The sequence below is a fragment of the Rhinoraja longicauda genome, chromosome 28 (assembly GCF_053455715.1).
Source record: "Rhinoraja longicauda isolate Sanriku21f chromosome 28, sRhiLon1.1, whole genome shotgun sequence".
Classification (NCBI taxonomy): domain Eukaryota; kingdom Metazoa; phylum Chordata; class Chondrichthyes; order Rajiformes; family Arhynchobatidae; genus Rhinoraja; species Rhinoraja longicauda.
In genome coordinates this window covers 24,667,251-24,688,101 of record NC_135980.1, presented here as the reverse complement: position 1 = coordinate 24,688,101, position 20,851 = coordinate 24,667,251, and the positions used below count along the sequence as shown (strand labels likewise).

The 20,851-nt window shown below is 42.9% G+C and overlaps 1 protein-coding gene across 2 annotated transcripts in view; it reads right to left on the bottom strand.

The window, feature by feature from the left end:
- The window catches only part of LOC144607150 (insulin receptor-like), a 230,399-nt gene that overhangs the window by 31,186 nt on the left and 178,362 nt on the right, over nt 1–20,851 (bottom strand). The window contains exons 5-11 of one of the 2 annotated variants that reach the window (XM_078423787.1): nt 20,014–20,158; nt 17,992–18,206; nt 16,357–16,483; nt 14,554–14,798; nt 10,426–10,593; nt 8,947–9,148; nt 5,343–5,378 (exon numbers count right to left, since the gene is read on the bottom strand). In XM_078423787.1, the coding sequence (XP_078279913.1) occupies nt 5,343–5,378; nt 8,947–9,148; nt 10,426–10,593; nt 14,554–14,798; nt 16,357–16,483; nt 17,992–18,206; nt 20,014–20,158 (1,138 nt within the window). The remainder of the gene's footprint in view (nt 1–5,342; nt 5,379–8,946; nt 9,149–10,425; nt 10,594–14,553; nt 14,799–16,356; nt 16,484–17,991; nt 18,207–20,013; nt 20,159–20,851) is intronic. The other variant, XM_078423789.1, reaches the window with a different exon arrangement.

The following is a 20,851-nucleotide window of genomic DNA, read 5'->3' as shown; positions in this document are numbered from 1 at the left end:
GTTCCTGCCTTCACTCCATATCCCTTAACTCCGCTATCTTTAAGAACTCTATTAAACTCTCTCTTGAAAGCATCCAGAGAATCGGCCTCCACTGAGGCAGAGAATTCCACAGATTCCCAACTCTCTGGGTGAAAAAGTTTTTCCTCATCTCACTTCTAAATGGCCTACCCCTTATTCTTAAACTGTGGCCCCTGGCTCTGGTCTCCCCCAACATCGGGAACATGTTTCCTGCCTCTTGCGTGTCCAATCCCTTAATAATCTTATATGTTTCAATAAGATCTTCTCTCATCCTTTTAAATTCCAGTGCATACAAACCCAATCGCTCCATTCTTTCAACATAAGACAGTCCTGCCATCTATGGAATTAACCTCGTGAACCTACGATGCACTCCCTCAATAGCAAGAATGCCCTTCCTCAAACTTGGAGACCAAAACTCCACACAATACTCCAGGTGTGGTCTCACCAGCGCCCTGCACAACTGCAGAAGGATTTCTTTGCTCCTATACTCGACTCCTTTTGTTATAAAGGCCAACATGCGATTAGCTTTCTTCACTGCCTGCTGTACCTGCATGCTTACTTTCAGTGACTGATGTACAAGGACACCTAGATCTCGTTGTACTTCCCCTTTTCCTAATTTGACACCATTCAGATAATAATCTGCCTTCCTGCTCTTGCCACCAAAGTGGATAACCTCACATTTATCCACATTAAACTGCATCTGCCATGCATCTGCCCACTCACCCAACCTGTCCAAGTCACCCTGCATCCTCATAGCATCCTCCTCACAGTTCACACTGCCACCCAGCTTTGCGTCATCTGCAAATTTGCTCATGTTACGTTTAATGTACATTAAGCCAGTGGACAAAAAGGTACCAGTACGAACAATTAATGAACATACAGGAAAACGGAATAATGGTGTTTAACTTTTTAGAGGTGTTGGTATGCAGTGCTGGTGCGTACCATCACAAAATAGCACGGCATTAACTTTAAGATCTTCAGCAATGGCTCAACAGCTAAACATAAGAGAGAAATTGGTGAGAAATGTGGCAAAGTTTAGCTGGAGGGACATATTCAATCAGCTACGTTGTAAGTGATTTGAAATACTTCAGGTTTATCAGGGGCCGGGTGGCTGTTGGTGGGTTGGAGAGAAAAGGGGCAGAAGGGGGATGAAAACTCTGAATAAGCACTACTCGCGAATGTTAACGTTAATTCAATTGTTTTTTTTACAAAAAAGACTGCAGGCTAAAGGGGTGGGAAGTGGATTTATTTTTTATTGGTTGATCTGGATACAATGAGTTTAACATTCTCTCTTCTCTACCATTTGTCACAAATCAGACATCATGCAAGAAAAATTATTTCATACCATCTGATTCATAATTGGGGCCAGCAACTTACAAACGCCATCCAAGAAGTTAACTCCCTTCTACAAACATTGACTGAACCAAGCCTGCAATCAATATAAAACCAACTCAGTCCACAGTCCTGAGGAAATCAGCCTGGGAGTAGTTGGCATGTCAAAGCTCCCATTTCCCCCAAGAATTTGACAAAATATATCAACTTGGAGGGCACTTCAGAGGGTCACTGAAATCAACCAGACTAGTGTTATCCCTATAAAACATTTACTTTCCTGACAATATTATTGTGTGTCCTGTTTGGTTAACTACTCAATTTCTCAAACTGTCATGGCGGGGGGGGTGTCTGAATACTGTTTTCTGGATGGCAATTCACTCTGGTATCCACAACGTTATCACTATAGGTAGGACGGCGTACGATCTTTGGGAGGACTGGCAAAGAATAGCTGTGGGTCGTATCCACCTTAGCAACGCCAGTCCAAACGGTCCTTGTGATCGACACGGCAAAACCAACTCAGTCCTCAGTCAATAGTCCTGAGGAAATCAGTCCGGAGGTAGTCAGCATGTCAAAGTTGCCTTCACTGACAGAACAAGGGAATTGATTAATGCTACGTCATAGCTTATCATCTACTTTGTGACTATTTCTGCATAGTGCCAGCATGGTCGTTGCGGGGCTGAGAGCAACTGGTCCAATTTGATGTGGATAGACTCTCCTTCACCAGCAATCTAGCATTGGAAGGTAACGCCAGGTCAATCAAGAGCCTCAGAATTAAAGGACGTTCTTTTAGGAAGGAGATGAAGAGGAGTTTCTTTTGGCAGAGGGTGGTGAATCTGAGGAATTCTTTGTCACCGACGGCTGTGGAGGCCAAGTCAGTGGATATATTTAAGGCAGTGATATAGATTCTTGATTAGTACGGGTGTCAGGGGTTATGGGGAGAAGGCAGGAGAATGTGTTTAGGAGGGAGATAGATCAGCCATAATCGAATGGCAGAGTAGATGATGGGCCGAATGGCCTAATTCTGCTCCTATCACTTATGATCTTAGATAGCAACTGCACACGTAGAAATGTTCAGGAACGCGAGGGAGTAGGCTCAGTCTGTTTCACCATTCAAATATGATCGTAAAATCAAGAGTCAGGCAACCAAACTTGCTTTGGCAAGCTGACATTTACAAATCATTCATCCAATGGTCATTGTTGCCGGATGGAAGAGTATGGATCTTCAAAGGAGATTTAATTTTAAACCCTCATTTTAAATAATTCATTATTTGTACGTTCTCCCTGTGACCTGCGTGGGTTTTCTCCGAGATCTTCGGTTTCCTCCCACACTCCAAAGACGTACAGGTATGTAGGTTAATTGGCTGGGTAAATGTAAAAAAAATTGTAAAAATTGTCCCTAGTGGGTGTAGGATAGTGTTAATGTACGGGGATCACTGGGCGGCATGGACTTGGAGGGCCGAAAAGGCCTGTTTCCGGCTGTATATATATATGATATGATATGATGATTTCACTGACCTCTCATTTACCTTATCAAAGATAATACTGGTTTTCAAAGACCTGCATTTGGAAGCTTTTTATTTAGTTTAAGTTCCTAAGCTTTGGACATGGGTTTGTCACACTTAAACTGATTGTAAAAATCCACCATGTTTTGATCACTCTTCCAGAAAAGATCCTTCTCCGTGAGATCACTCATTAATCCTCTCTCGGTACTTCTCATTAGATTGAAAATAGCTTGTCCTTGGTTAGGTCCACGCCATATGGTTCAAGGGAAAAGCATTCCATGGACTCTTCCTACCTTTGTCAATTTATACGAAGCTGAAGATCACCCATAGTTATTGCACTACTATTGTTGTAAGCTCCCCTTTACATTGATTACAGCAATATCCCAGTGAAACAGCTCCCCTTTTTTCCCCCCATGTACTGATAAATCAAAATCCTGTTTTCCTGCATCTCCCTTTGAACCACATACACATTCAACTCTCTGACACGATGCCAGTATGCACGTGCCACAATAGTAATCGATGAGACCAATCCAGAAATTATGTCACTTCTTCAATTAAAAAGAGATGGGGAAAACATTCTGTGAAACTATGGAGGCACAATCGGAAAGGATAAAGCACCAAATATAAGATTCTCATTTCTGGTATTGTTCCATTTGCTCAAAACAAAGAAAGGATAATTTTTACAAATTGTATGGAACAAAATTAATGATATAACCAAATAGTTGGGGTGTTTCAAGAACACTTTGTTTCAGCTCTTGAAAAAAGTAGTTGCCATTCGGAGTCCTACTGCTCCAATATCCTGCTCGTACTCAAAGATATGGAGGAAATCTTATACTGACAATGCAGTATATTCGAGCTGTATTGATTGAGGTGGAAAGATTCGTTATACAAGGTTATGGGGGGGGGGGGGGGGGGGCAGAAGGGGAAGGGGGAGGAGGGGGAGGAGGAGGTGGAGAAGCAGGAGAATTTATTTTTGAGAAATACCTGCCCCATCTTAAGTCTTAACAAAATGTTAGAAATGCACAGCAGATCATATGCAGCGGTAGGATTGATGCCTTACAGCACCAGAAACCCGGGTTCCATCCTGACTACGGGCTCTTGTCTGTACGAAGTTTGTACGTTCTCCCCGTGACCTGCATGGGTTTTCTCCGGGTGCTCCGGTTTCCTCCCACATTTCAAAGACGTACAGGTTTGTAGGCTAATTGGCTTGGTATAATTGTAAATTGTCCCTAGTGTCTGTAGTGGGGATCGCTGGTCGGCGCTGACTCGGTGGGACGAAGGGCCTGTTTCCGTGCTATATCTCTAAACTAAACTAAATCATCAGCATCTGCTGCCAGAGAGAGTAGATCAATATTTTGGTTATTGACCCACCATTGATATTTGATCTATACCTCAAAACACCAACACATCTTTTAAGAAGCTGAGGGACCTGGAGTGCATTTGAGGCTTTTGACGTTTGTGCATACTGGGAACTCCAATGTACAGTGCCCTCCATAATGTTTGGGACAAAGGCACATCATTTATTTATTTGCCTCTGCACTCCACAATTTGAGATTTGTAATAGAAAAAAAATCATATGTGGTTAAAGTGCACATTGTCAGATTTTAATAAAGGCCATTTTTATGCATTTTGGTTTCACCATATAGAAATTACAGTAATGTTTATACATAGTCCCCCCATTTCAGGGCACCATAATGTTTGGGACACAGCAATGTCATGTAAATGAAAGTAGTTATGTTTAGTATTTTGTTGCATATCCTTTGCATGCAATGACTGCTTGAAGTCTGCGATTCATGGACATCAGCAGTTGCTGGGTGTCTTCTCTGGTGATGCTCTGCCAGCCCTGTATTGCAGCCATCTTTAGCTTATGCTTCTTTTGCGGGTTAGTCCCCTTCAGTTTTCTCTTTGACATATAAAATGCAAGCTCAATTGGTTTGAGGTCGGGTGATTGACTAGGCCACTCAAGAATTGACCATTTTTTAGTTTTGAAAAACTCCTTTGTATAAACACAGCTGTAATTTCTACATGGTGAAACCAAAATGTATAAAAATGGCCTTTAATAAAATCTGACAATGTGCACACTTTGACCACATGTGATTTTTTTTCTATTACAAATCTCAAATTGTGGAGTACAAGAGGCAAATAAATAAATGATGGGTCTTTGTCCCAAAAAACATTATGGAGGGCACTGTTCAAATAACTTCAGCGTGACATTCTCTTTTAAGAAAAGAAATGTCAGCTCTGTAAATATCAGTGGCAAAAATACATTCACTGGTTATATTTATGCAGAACGCATGATTATTCACAGAATAAAAAGCAAAAGCGGAATTAATGGGGGTTTTTTCATACAGAGGGTTTTACAGAGCAGTTATGTAATTAGGCTTATTTCTTTGGATTTCTTCCTTTTAAAAATTATTAACAATTAAAAACACGGCCACCTGCACATCACCCAGCATGATTCAGAAGCACAGAACTCAGGCACTCCCTTACCTACTGTCCTGAGTATCACTCCCTTGAGGTGAAGGTCTGCAAAAGTAAAACATCACTTTAAATGAGCTTTGTTTCAAAAATGATGAGGGGTTTGATTCCTGGGTGATCAAAGCCTCTGCTTTCATTGCACTGATTTAAAAAAAAAAAAAAAAATTCTCAGGCCAAATAGAAAAGGAAATAGGACCCAATAACTTGGGTCTCCACACTGCTGATCCGGATGCTTCGTTTATGTCCTTTTACTGCAATGTGGCAATGCGTGGCTGTTTGACTCTCCATATCCCTGACCTGTAGACACATATGTCAAATGTGCTGCAGGGTGTTGCACCCTACCATATTCTGCTGGCCTGAACTGTAATACAGCAACAAATATTCTCCACGAGTTAGAGATCGCACATTGTGAGGGTGGCACGGTGGCGCTGGGATAGAGTTGCTGCCTTACAGCGCTGGGGTAGAGTTACTGCCTTACAGCGCTGGGGTAGAGTTGCTGCCTTACAGCGCCAGAGACCCGGCTTCCATCCTGATTACGGGTGCTGTCTATACCGAGTTTGTACGTTCTCCCTGTGACCGTGTGGGTTTTCTCCGGGTGCTCCGGTTTCCTCCCACATTCCAAAGATGTACAGGTTTGTCGGTTGATTGGCTTCTGTAAACTGTCCCTCGTGTGTCGGATAGAACTAGAGTACGGGTGTTTGTGGGTTGGTGCGGACATGGTGGGTCATAGGTCCTGTTTCCATGCTGTATCTCTAAACTAAACTAAATTATGGAAAAGCAACGCAGTTCTCCAACTGAGCTTAATTTACCTAAAATTTCTCAATAAATTGCCATGTTATAAAATTATAGATACTTTTAAATCATTTAAGGGGACTAACATGGGACCCATAATGGCACATATTATACTGCAGTGATGAGTCTCAGCTGCACTAGTTGTCGGCCATTAAAGGATGCCAACTACTTACAGCTTGTCCAACTGAAACTCACCTCAGCTCATTAAATGTGGCCAACTAACATCCAACCTAGTAATAACTAGCGGTGTGCGGATAATATATACTGTCAGATAATATCCCAGTAAGGGAGACCTTTGTTTGTTGATATCTCATTACAAACATTTAGCTGCCGTTCAGGTTTGGCTTTAGATAGCAGAGATTTTCTCAGGAGGTTCAGTGTTTCTACGCACCCACATCTTGGGAAAAGAACTCAGTGCAGCTGAAACTCAGAAAAAAAGTAAAGATGTAAACTTCTAACCAAGTGTTTTGTCCGTTAATGTGGTGTAGTTGCACTGGCTGCCCGACACTTTGTGGATGCTGGGCTTGGGGGATTGGTCAAAGTTTAGTTTACTGGATTACCCAGAGGAAACCTACGTGTTCACAGGATGAATATGCAAACTCAACCGGGCAGCACCTGAGGCCAACACTAATCACCTGATCATCTCATGCTGCCTCAGCAAGATCACCAGCATAATCATAGATCAACCTCGTCCCAGTCACTCCCTCTTCTCCCCTCTCCCATGAGGCAAAGGTACAGAAGCTTCAAAACGCACATTTCCAGATTCAGGAACAGTTTCTTTCCAGCTGTTAGCAGGCAATAGGCAATAGACAATAGGTGCAATAGACAATAGACAATAGGTGCAGGAGTAGGCCATTCAGCCCTTCGAGCCAGCACCGCCATTCAATGCGATCATGGCTGATCATTCTCAATCAGTACCCCGTTCCTGCCTTCTCCCCATACCCCCTCACTCCGCTATCCTTAAGAGCTCTATCCAGCTCTCTCTTGAAAGCATCCAACGAACTGGCCTCCACTGCCTTCTGAGGCAGAGAATTCCACACCTTCACCACTCTCTGACTGAAAAAGCTCTTCCTCATCTCCGTTCTAAATGGCCTACCCCTTATTCTTAAACGGTGGCCCCTGGTTCTGGACTCCCCCAACATTGGGAACATGCTTCCTGCCTCTAAACCTTCCTGCAACTAAACCATCCTCTCACCAACTAGATGGGGTGGGAGCTGCTTTACGTCCTCGTCGTCCGCCCTGGGTAGTTCTACGCAACTGGCAACATTTACAGCAAAGCGTCAACTACGGTACTCTGAAGCACCAATTGCCACTTTTGATTGTTGTAGTTGACATATGAAAGAAGGAGACCAACTAGCGAGCGGACCTGACCAAACATCAACCTCATTGAAGTCCTTTGAATCATCTTTAATTGGACTTTAATGTAATATCTTGCACTAAATCTTGCATCCTTTTTTCTGCCATGTGGACAGCTTGATTGTATTCATATATAATCTTTTCTTTGACTGGATATCACGCACACAAAAGCTTTTCGCTGTAGTTCGGAACATGTGACAATAATAAACTGAACAGAAATTCATTTTCATTCTGCTCTCATGCATCATAGACTCCTGTCTCCCTTTAGGTAGCTGCCACCTGTGATTATTTTGCTTCCTCTCTATCCATAGAATCTTGACCTAATCTTTCTCCTGCTCTTTCCTTGACTTGGGTTTGGGATAAACCCAAACTTGGGAAGGGTCTGCATCATGCTGAACTTCGTAGAACTGGGAACGCATCTAAACGAGTGGCGACTTGAAGTAACCTATGGGGGCTGCACAGTGGCGCAGCAGTAGAGCTGCTGCCTTACACCGTCTGAGAACAGGGTTCGATCCTGACCACGGGTGCCTTCTGTACGGAGTTTGTACGTTCACCCCATGACCTGCGTGGGTTTTCTCGTACATTTGTAAAGGTTTGCAGGTTAATTGGCTTCTGTAAATTGTCCATAGTGTGTAGGATAGTGCTAGCGTACGGAGTGATCGCTGGTCGGCACTCAGTGTGCCGAAGGACCTGTATCCATGCTGTATCTTTAAAGACTACAATCTATCTGGCAGTGATTACATCCACATTTGAATTAGCGAGGAATTCTCAGTGAATTTTTACTTCTTCCTCCATTAACCTTCCCTTCAGTAAATGGACTGATAGCGTATTCCAAACTCAGAAAAAGACAATCTTTTGTAGTTGCCAGAAGGGGAGGGACAGAATTGTTGGTATTTGTTTACTGTCACAAGGGGGCACAATATCCCCACACACACAATCCAGATCAAGGATCTGTAAAATATGGGACCAGCTGCCATCGACATGAAACTCATTTTGTGGTTCCCTCTCTGCAGATGTTGCCAAACTTGCTGGGAATTTCCTTCATTTCCTACTTTTATTTCAGATTCAAGAGCAGTTCAAGTGACATTTTGAGTAAACTTCCAAATACAGAGTATTGGTAAAAAAATGGTGATGTCATTTGCACAGGATGCCGAGTCTTGTTTCAAAGTTTCGTGCCATAAACACAGGAGACGTCTCGTACACCCAGAAACAATCCAAGGATACTCAACTGATTCTGAATTGCTGACTGCGGAACAGAATTCTTTCTTGGATGGCAGTATTAAATGGGTAATATTGCTTGCGAACACGAGATATACATCCCACCTTCTATTGAGCTCCATTAGGCAAAGAGAAGCCCAGAGGGTTGGGTCGGATCCCTTAACATTTAACACAAAATGGAATGTTGTGTGCTGTTTCCGTCTACTCTTTAAAGATTTCAAGTGCAAAAAGGCTTCCTGCCTTGCGTTACCTGATCATGAAAACTTCATTGTGCAGGTAGTTTTCGAATTTCTTCTGAAAAGCAGCCTCCTCAGCTTCCCTTTTGAGCTGCGACTCTGTTTTGGGACATGCGCAGCATTCACCCGAGACCTGATAAACGTCAGACTGGTTTAGCTTCTGGACATCCTCAAGTTCACTGTGAGTTGTAGACGCTCGCGATGGCAACTTTAATCCTAAAAGGCACGGATCAAAAATAGTTTTGTTACTATTCCGGCCAGCTGGTTAACTCGAGGTGCAACATCGCCAGGGCACCTCCATTGCAGCACTGAGTTCAAGAATGTCTATTTGTCATCCGCACCGGACATGAACTGGAACAATGAAATTCTTACTTGATGCAGCTTTATACACACATTAGAAGCATCAACGACATGTCTCATCACAGAGCTAAGGCTGGAGATTATGGCTTCCACAGTGGATTTTAATCCAAAATCTCAGATAGCGCTGATTCAAAAATGTTATGCAGCCAACAAAGTCATTAGAATTATAGACATGTGCAGCACAGAAATGGAAATTTGCAGACAGCAAGCTCTTGCAGGGTAATAAAATAAATGGCAATGTGCTGTGTTTTCGATGTTGGCTGAGAATTAAACATTGGCTTGGTCAACAGATAGAACCCCCTTCTTCAAAATCAACTACTGCCATGAGATTTGTATGGCCATTTAATAGCGAATACTGAAACACCTCCCATGCAGCAGAATCTTAGCACTCTGCTGAAGTACCAGGCATTTTCATTTTACAGACAAAGTCTCTGCAATGGAGCTCAAACCCACAGCCTTCTCATTTAGATCCGAGTGTGTTAGCTGATCGTAAACCTGATATGGTAAGCACTGTTTTATTGTAACTGAACTACACCTATTATCTGTAGGAAGGAACTGCAGACGCTGGTTTAAACCGTAGGCACAATATGCTGGAGTAATTCAGCTGGTCAGACAGCATCTCTGGAGAAAAGGAATAGGGTCTGAAGAAAGGTCTTGACCTGAAACGTCACCTATTCCTTTTCTTCAGAGATGCTCTCTGACCCGCAGAGTTACTCCAGCTTTTTGTGTCTATCTATACCTATTATCTGATGGGATTACAAGTTTTAAAATTATATTTCTGCAAAAATAACAGACCAACAACAGGATAGTTTGAACACATGAAGTAAGGAGAGTGGGAAAATTATTCCCTATATCATTGGGTTAGTAGCCATGCACAAAAATGTATTGCCACAGGCGACTGTGGAGGGGGGGGTCAATGGATATTTTAAAGGCGGAGATTGATAGATTCTAGATCAGTACGGATGTCAGGGGTTATGGGGAGAAGGCAGGAGAATGGGGTTGAGAGGGAAAGATAGATCAGCCGTGATTGAATAGCAGAGTAGACTTGATGGGCCGAATGGCCTAATTCTGCTCCTGTAACTTATGAGCTTATGAACAAGAACACGCTCTAATCCATTTAGGATGCCACTTACCCTTCTGGCAGTAATCAAACTCATACAGTTCACTGTCCTCTGGCTGCTGCTGCCAGAACACCAGGTAGTGGGTGATGTTGCCATTAGGGTCAGTTGGGGGCTTCCACTTCAAGATGATCTGGGAAGACGAGTTGGACACTGATATTGGATCCAGTGGCACAGAAGGAACTGGAAGACACAAAGGGAGCAATTCGGAATCATTGCAAGTTGATGAATATACCAATAATGATGGGGAAAGAAAAGATCCTTTACTCTTCCCCATCTGCCTCAGAGTATCTCTTCTCATTTATGTGTCAATGACCACCAAGAACAGCCCATTCCAAACATCATAACCCAAATGGCCAAAATAGCAAGTACAGAATTTAAGTGCCGAGACTTATTGAAACAGGCTGGTGTAATGAGAAATCAACGTATACAAAAACTCAAAATGCAGCAGCTTTGGCTGACCACATGGACTGGATTTCATGAGCTTGGGGTTATATTTTAGTCCACAAGCTGCAGTTTGTGTTCTTGATCAGTACCAAATGTCTGTTCGGAGAGAATGTTGGTAATTCTGCATCTGAAATACACTGAACCATTCCTGATGTTGTGTGTTAATTGAAGGTAGGTCAAACATTAGAATGAGAAAAAAAATATTGTTGTCAAAAGCTGTTCTAACTGCTGTTCAGCAAGTGGCGTATGGGCAACAAAATTAGGTTCCATTGTGTACGTGAAAATTAAAAAAAACTGAAGATGCTGTGAATTGAAATAACACACAAAACATTTTGAAAATACACAGCAGACTGGAGTATATTCGGACAGAGAGTCTTCGACCTGAAAAGTTAGCTTTGTTTCTCTTGCCGCAGGAAGTCATGATGCAGCTCGACAGGACTTTGGTTAGGCCGTATTTGGAGTATGGTGTGCAGTTCTGGTCGCCCCATTTACAGGAAGGATGTGGAGGCTTTGGAGAGGGTGCAGATGAAGTTTACCAGAATGCTGCCTGGATTAGTGAGTTTCAGCTCCAGGGAGAGGTTGGATAGATGGATTGTTTTCTCCTGAACGTTGGAAGTTGAGAGGAGACTTGATAGAAGTATATAAAAATTATGAGAGGCATAGATAGGGTAGACAGTCAGAAACTTTTTCTCAGTGTGGAAGTGTCCAACACTAGAGCGCATAGCTACAAGGTGAGAGGGGGAAAGTTTAAGGGAAATGGTTGCTGGCCTCAACTCCATCGAGGAGATCTATGGAAGGCAATGCCCCGAGAGGGCAGCCAAAGCTATCAGGGATTCACACTACCCTGGCTATGCTTTCATCTTGCGAGTGCCAGCACTGAGTGCTTAATATGTGGCGGACTGGAGAGGAAGTTATGAATGCGGCACGTGCTGCAGCTGGTGGTTCTGCTGCCTGACCGACCCAGAGACCCAGATTCAATCCTGACCTCGGCTGCAGTCTGCAAGGTTGCACGGTTTCTCTGTGACCGCGTGAATTTCCTCTGGGTGTATCGGTTTCCTCCCACATCCCAAAGATGTGTGGGTTTGCAGCTTAATTGGCCTCTGTAAATTGCCCCTGGTGTGCAGGGAGTGGATGAGAACGTGGGATAACATGGAACTAGTGTGAACTAACGCAGAACTAGTGGGAATAAATTTCCATTATTGCCTTGAGGTGATCAATGGTTGCCATGGACTGGGTGGGGTGAAGAGCCTGTTTCCATGTTGTATCTCAAAATTTAAGAAAAAGTAAACTGAAGATGTGGTCGGACCTGCTAAATATTTAAAGCATTTTATGTTTTATTTTGAGCTCCACGGTGTCTGACTCATAGCTCTCGATAACTTGAGTTCAAAGCCCCTCAAGGCAATAATGGAAATTTATATTTAAATGGAGTTAATGGAATAAATTTGGAATAAAGCTACCATCAGACCTGCTGGCCATCGACTACCTGACTGCTGGTGGAACATCTGGTTCTCTAACAGCTTTTAGCAAAGTAAACCTGCAGTCCTCACCTAGTGGAGTTACTGGTGACTCAAAATTATGAAGGACCTTAACCATAATTTGAATTAATTTTGGGAAATAAAATGCTGATAGGTAAAAGGTAACACCTACACATTAGGACTGGATGGATAAGGTGTTGGGGGGGTTGCTGTTATTTTTAAGGATGTCCTTTCCTCCTTAGGAGGTCCATTGGATTGTGGATGACTTGCTCCCACTCCAACTCTGGAGGTTCTGAAGTGTTCAGGGTGAGGTCGGTGGTGACTGATGGGATGGGTTGGTGGGCAATTTGAAATGTATCAGTCGACACAGCCTTGGTCCAACGAAATGAAGAACAGATTGGTGGGAGAACCAAAACCAGGTGTTCAAATTGAAAATAAATACGACATAATCCACCCTCTGAAATAATTAAAAGCTAATCTTGTGGTGAGGGCGGCTCAGTATATATTTTGTGCAAAGGAGAATTAGTGTGGAGAGGCATGCAGATATATTTGTGTCCATTTTAAAGTCAATGTTTCGGACCTGTTTCACTCGTAATTATATTGTATTTATCATCAAATGGCAAAATGTACAGCAATTTAGAAAGCAGAGTTGATTGGGCAGAGGACTTTCTCTCGAAGGCAACTAGGGGAATTAGAAAATGCCAAACTGTAGTGTTATTGTGCCTTATGTAAAGGGAGAGTGCTGGTACCTTCTAAAGACACAAGGAACTAAGGAACTGCAGGTGCTTGTTTACAAAACAAACACAACATGCTGGAGTAACTCAGCAGGTCTGGCCACATCGCTGGAGGACATGGACAGGCAAATCACCAAATCCACCCAAAACTTCATCCTCAATATTGATGGTCTCCCAGTATCCACCTCCCCTCACATCCGGAATCTTGGAATCATCTTTGATCAAACCCTCTCCTTCGACAAACACATCAAACACATCACAAAGACAGCCTTCTTCCACCTCAAAAACATTGCCCGTCTCCGCCCATCCTTCTCCTCCACAGCTGCAGAAACCCTCATCCACGCCTTCATCACCTCCCGTCTGGACTACTGCAACAGCCTCCTCTATGGCGCACCCTCAAAAATCATCAGTAAACTTCAATACATTCAAAACTCCGCTGCCCGTCTACTCACCCACACCCCGATCCGTGACCATATCACCCCCGTCCTTTACAAACTCCATAACCTGGCCCCATCCTACCTGACCGACCTCCTCCACAGGCACACTCCCACCTGCTCTGCTGCTGCCAATCTCCTATCCCCCCACATCCGGACCAAACTCAGATCCTGGGGGGACAGGGCTTTCTCCATCGCTGCTCCCACCCTATGGAACTCACTACCCCAAACCGTCAGAGACTCCTCCACACTCACCACATTCAAAACATCACTGAAGTCTCACCTGTTCAGTACTGCCTTCAACCACTGAAGGTCACCTCACCTTCTGTCTCCTTTCTCTGTTCGTTTACTTATTTATCTATTTATTCACTTCCCTATGTTCTCTAAATCCCTGTAAAGCGTCTTTGAGTATATGAAAAGCGCTATATAAATGTAATGCATTATTATTATTATAATATTTCAGGTCGGGACCCTTCTTCAGTCTGACTATGGTGGGGGGGGCACTGGGAAAGAGGTGGGGGCAGCATAAAGCCTGGAAAGTGATAGGGTTTGACTGGCAGATGGGTGGCAAAGGTTACAATGGAGGCTAAATGGTGTAAGATGAGGAGAAATGAAATGTGAAGCCAAAGGAAGGGATACAGGTGGAAGGGTACGGAGGTGGGGGAAAGGGAGGGGGGGGGGAGGATTATGGTGAAAATGGATGTACAGAGAAGAGAGGATGGGCAAAAAAAAGTGGGAGAGTGTTACCTAAAATTGGGGAATTCATTATTTGCAGCGTTGGGCTGTAAGCTACCCAGGTGGAATATGTGGTGCGGTTCCTCCACTTTGCATGAGGCTTCACCATAGCAATGGAGGAGGCCCAGGATAGAAAGGTCAGCATGGGAATGGGAATGGGAGTTAAATTGGTAGCTTGTAAATGCTTAGAGACAGAGCTTCCATTATAGTGGACACAGGAATTTATAATGGTAAAGACTGATGGCACTTGTGCGCCAGTAAAAATGATGGACATTTACATCCATTAGTTATATATATATATGTAGTTTAAAAACGTACTGCCTGCTGTGGTGCGAATGTAGACAATCTCGCTTTTGGCTCCGTGATTGTGCCTCTCATCACTTATCGTGAGTAGGGTCTTGACAAAGATTGCATACTGCGTCCAGGGTTTGAGGCCGAGAAGCAGCGTCCCCGGATTAATCATCTTCCCATCTGATCGCCCGGGAGGCTCCACATCCACCACCTTCCAACTGTTTGTTCCGCAAGCGTCCTGCCCTTCAAATTCAGTCACGTTCTGGTAAGCGCTATTTCAGTAAAGACACAAATATCATGACAAACCCATCAACCTGCTGCTGCAGAACATTCTGTACATCACCCGCTGCTGACCTGGTTAACCTGCCTGTCGTCTTTCTCAGGTTACAAACGTCACTGGGAAAATTGACATTGTAGTGTGATTTAATGTTACCATCCTGCACCACCTCTCATTATCCTTCCAAGTGTTGGCGGTCAATGTTTTTTTTTCAGCAGCTTCAGCTCATCCCCTGGGTAGTGCACACTGTAGATCTAGTACACCAAATGTAGGGGCAATTAATATAATAAGGTGGGGCGTTGCCAGTCAAAGGCCCTACTTCATCCTGGCCACTGTTGTGCTTCTTAAGTGCTGTTGGGGCTGCACTTCTGTTGACAGGGGAAGCACATTCTTTCACACTATTAATAAGCCTTAGAGGAGGTTTTAAGTTCAGAGGGCAGCCACTTGCTACAGAATAGCTCGCCTCTGTTGTAATAGCTAAGGCATTTATGTGGTATGGTATCTGTTTAGTTACTGGTGACTAAAGTCTCAGTCGTGTTTGTAATAGGAATCTTGTGACATTTCCAAAGGATATTTTTGCTTATTTTTTGAAACTTTTATCATTGAAATTTCTTAATAAAACCTTTCAGCGCTATTTTTTGCGTAACCGTTTGCACAGGCCTTTGTAATTTGACAGTGTTGTTCCCATGCACTTGCTGTCTTTGCTTAGTTTATTGTCACGTGTACCGAACGACAGCGAAAAGCACTTGTTGCGTGTTAACCAGTCAGCAGAAAGACAACCCGGCCGTCCACAGGGCACAGATACATGATAAAGGGAATAACGTTTAGTGCACGATAAAGTCTGCTTAAAGGGTGGTCCGAGGAGCTCTAACGAGCCAGATGGGAGCTCAGGGCCGCTATCTAGTTGTTGATAGAATGGTTCAGTTGCCTGTTAACAGCTGGGAAGAAACTGTCCCTGAGCACGAGTCTGTCTACGTCACGGGTTGTGATCTGCTGCATGTGCCCTCCAAGAAAGCACGCTGACTCTCGTGTTACCTATTACATCGCAGGCACACACTGTTATTCCCATCCACTAATGATTTTCATAAACTGCAGCGTACAAGAAAAGGAGAAGCACAGTTCTGCTGTGAACAGTCTGTGCCCACGTACATATGCAAAATGAACAGAGGAAAACACATCCATAATACTTTTCAGCAATAGGGCAAAGGTGACCCATCTCATGTAAAATGATCTCTTTCCACCCGTTAATCCACCTCGCTTTCGTTTGACATCTAAATACTCACATTTTGCGTCAGAGGAAAATTAAAAGCAAGTAAAGAATAGGGCGAATTCAGTAATTTTAATTGCTGCCAGTACCAAGCGCTGTAATAAACGGTAACATGCTCTGCAAAGTAAAACTTCCCCTCTGCCTTCAATGCATAACCACCCAAAGAACTCTCAACACACGTACACTCACTTAAATACATAAATAAATGAATACCGTATACATTGGGTATCGACTAATGTTAAATAGCATGTATTCTATGTACAGGCAGCAAACAAATGATACTTACGCCTCCTTGAAGAATACCATGAAACCCAGGAGGTCTCTGAAGTCTGGTGGCCAAAAGGGCTGCCACTTCAACACAATCTTATCAGTTGCGGTTTTATTGTACACAAACTTCAGGAGCTGGGTTTCACCTGAGTAAGGACAGTGGAAGAAAATTCCCATTAACTCTTTGTTTTCAAACTATCTGGAAACTGACGCTGAGCGCGATGCGGTCAACCCAAGAAGCTTCCAAAAATATGAATGGCCACTCAGATAAGAGGCAAGAGGATTCCAGGGCAAGTAACTCAGCGGCGAGGGAGGGACGGGGGCCAGAACATTTACGTAAAAAAAGAATGAACTTCTGCTTTAAAAAAATACATTACAAAGTACAACCAGAGATGAGAGACCAAGAAATTAACAAATATCAGCACTAACATTATTTGCATCCAATCACTTGACAGCTGATACTCAAAAGAGGAAATACAATTTACAGTGCAGATTATCCAAAACATGTGTCAGAAGGAACTATAGATGCTGGTTTACGACACAAAATGCTGGAGTAACTCAGCAGGTCAGGCAGCACCTCTGAAGAAGGTTTGGAAGGGGTCTGAAGAAGGGTTTCGAGCTGAAATGTCATCCTATTCCCTTTCTCCAGAGATGTTGCCTGGCCCACTGAATTACTCCACCATTTTGTACCTATCTTTGATCTAAAACACATACTGGTACGGAATCTGGGATATTGGAACATAGAACTATTTGTCAATTTCTCGATTTTTCCCACTTTATTATACACTGGAATGTATTTTTTAAGAAGCTGAAGTTCATTCTATTTACACGAATGTTCTGATCGCCAACCCTTCCTCTTTGACGACGTACTTCCACTAGTATCCTCTTGCCTCTTCTACCTGCTCCAAATGAGCCTGCATGCCAAGAGTCCTGCCTAGCAACTTACTAGTCATGTCTTTGCATTAGTTAGATATGCTAACGGGGTTATTAGAAGAAAAACTAAATGTAAATTGGACTTGTGCCATAAAGATTTTTTTAAATGGCTCAGAGCATAAATATCATCACTAAAACAGTTTACCTGATCAACACACATTACTGTTTATGACAACATGCCGTGCCCAGAAGGCCTGTTCCATTCTTCCATGGCACAACAGTGATAATGCTGCTGATTTGCAGCTGTGTTTGTTTACATATATTGCAATACCCCAGTCAATCATAGGATTAAGTTGGGCAATGGAATATATTGTCAATGGAATATATTGTCAAAGACTACCCTTTCCAATCTTTTTTTTAGGAACCAAGGCCAACAAAGTCAAGGTGAAAGCCACAAATTAACTCCAAAGCCAATGTCAATGTACAATTTTCTACCAACATAATACGATAAGCAGGAGCAGCATTGACTGGGATATTTATTTGATTTGATGTGACTCGGAAGCAGGGCGGGGAATGAGAGACTTCAACATATCTAACCCCTGAACAATAATTCCAAATTTATACACTCCAATGTTGATTGCTTAACATCCAAAGAAAAATGAGCAATGTTTAATATTATTAGAAGTGCAATCATAAAACAAGAAAGTTTATTATTTAGTGTGGTTATTAAATAAATACTCCTATTCCTAAAAAGAATACATTATAACGTCAAAAATCTCACATGATGCCTGGTCTCCATTAGTTTTTTGAGCAATATCCATTTTCTGTTGTCGCCCCTTGGTCCCTGAAGCCAGCTCCATTTTGTATATTTCGGACAGGCACAGCTTAGGGTTGAAGTGGAAAAACATCTTGCCCTGGGCAATAGTCAGATTGTGCTTCTCCCAATCCCACAGCTGCTGGAGGTTCTGATTGTCCAATACATAGAAAGTATAGTTCCTGGATTCCAGATAGAAAAGAAAACAGAAAAGACACAGAAAGTACATTTAAATACTCAATTAATTTAAAGTCAGAAGAGATAAACACATTGTTCTTTGGTGGCTTAATTTTATATTATTTTAGATATACAGCGCGGAAACAGCCCACCGAGTCCGCACCGACCAGCGATTCCCGTACACTAGCACGGTCCGACACACTAGGGCCAATTTACAGTTTTACCAAGCCAATTAACCTGGAGCGCGGAGGAAACTAGAGCTCCTGGAGAAAACCCATGCAGGTCACGGGGAGAATGTTCAAACTCTGTACAGACCCAGGGACCTGGGTCCCTGGCGCTGTAAGGCAGCAACTCTATCACTGCACCACCGTATTTATTGAACAAATTTTATGAAATCTTCTTTCCCATTCAGACTTTCCATCTCCCTCTCCCATTTCAAGGCACACTGAAAATGGAAATCCATCTTCAATGAATAAACTTTGGATCTTCTGTCCAAATATCTCTTATTCTTCTCGATTAATATGCATTTCATTGAAACAATTTTGGTTATAATTATAAATTAAGACAGGAATAGTTTATGGAATAGTTGCAACAATGAATTAAAAGAGTAACGGGTAAAAGAGTAATATGGGTAAATTCAAGAGAATGTTCAAAAATATTATATTTGAAAGATACAAAATATGTGATCAACACTGAGAAATGACTTGTGAACCAGCCTCTCATAACATTTTGGAAATCTAAATAAATCACATCTACAAATTCCCCTTTATGAAATCTGCATGTTAGATCCTCTCAGAACACAAGCAAATTTGTCAAACATGATTTACCTTTCACAAAACCATGTTGATTTGTTTTGATAATATTAAGCTTTCCTCAATGATTAACTATTTCTTCTTTGATTAGTGACTGTAGCATGTTTCAAACCACAGATGTTAAATTAACTGGATAATAGTTACCTGTATTTTGTCTTCCTCCAAACACACTTGAAAATCTTTACATATTGAATGACCACAATAAAGATTTGAAAGAAAATTGACTGAGCAAGAAGCCATTATTGTAATTCTATTCTACATTTTGGGAAGAAGGTGCAGGTGGGGTGAAAATGTGGCAGTACTAATTTTATGTTTAATGGGCAAACACTTTGTAGGTAGTCATCTTCAGAGATAAACTGGTACTGGATAATGCTGGTCACCTGCTTATTAATAGTAAATACTGAAACAAGATCCATAATGTTAGGATCAATTGCACAGCAACAAATGGGAATGAACAGAAAGAGCAGCACATTTACATTTACAGTCAACCCTCGCAATAACGGACCGCTAAATAACGGATCTCAGTTGTAGCGGGTGTCAGAGGTTATGGGGAGAAGGCAGGAGGATGGGGTTAGGAGGGAGAGATAGATCAGCCAGGATTGAATGGCGGAGTAGACTTGATGGGCCGAACGGCCTAATTCTGCTCCTATCACATGATAGCGAACCGAGGCTCCCGTTGTACGGACCCTCCACCTCTGCCATTTACCCAACGAGCTGGCGTGCCTCTGGTTGCGGGAGCGGAGAGAGCGAGCTGCATGAAGGCGCACTGTGTCTGCAGCTCACAGTCCTCCCCGGCCTGTGAGTTCCCACTTGTTCAACCCCAATGCCGCATTACTTCCCTCCCTGCCTTGGGTTAAACTTTACTTCCTCACTTAGTTATAGCGGACAATAGGCATTAGCGGACACCAGTCCCCCCATCTTGTGGTCCGTTATAGCGAGGGTTTACTGTACAATGCTTCAGGGCACATACAGCTGCCATACCACACTTCCCATGACTTACCCAGGTTCCACAATTTCACCTTGGATCAAGTGCAGGCTGCGGAAAAAGGAGAGTGACACCAAAGCATAGGAGCTACGGATCTTCAGGTAGCCCGTGATGACTTCGATCAGACCCAGGTTTGCTTCCAACTCTGCTGCAATATTGGCTGAAAAGAGAAGCGAGAAAATCCAATGTACAAAAGAAACTCAGAAATGGCATAGAATTTGTTGGCTTTGAAAGAAACATTATACAGTAGAGAGCATAAACTTCCATTCTTCATGCTGAAACTGGCCTCTCCTGATGGCAGACAACATATAAAGAAAGTATACGATGATATGATATGCCAGAGGACAAAGATTCAGAAGCAATAATGCTGTGGATCCTGCTGTGTTGGGGTGAAGGCACGAATGGGAATTTATGGGAGTTATAGGGATGGTGGGGGGAGAAGAATTGAAGAGTTGTACAAAGGAGCTGGCCTGGAGAAATCAAAAGCAAATAAGCAAGTGTAAAGGGAGCGAAATGACAGGAAAAAATAACTGAGGAGAGAAATCGAAGCTTGCAGATTTATTATGAGCATTCTAGGAACTAACGTTATCAGACAGCAGGCTTTTAATGGATTGCAACTGGAAAATGACCAAAAACTACGCGATGAGATAGCTCTGATCCAGCATTCCTCGAGTAAAGGCATGTGGCCAGAACATACAAGGAGGCAGAGCACACAAGCAGTAAGAGCATAGCTGTGGTATCAGCATGGTATGTATGACTGCATGGTGGTAGATGAGACACTACTTGGGCAAGGCATGCATGTGAGAGTTTGTGGAATAATCTTAGGCATCTTATAGAATCAAAGAGGGATAAT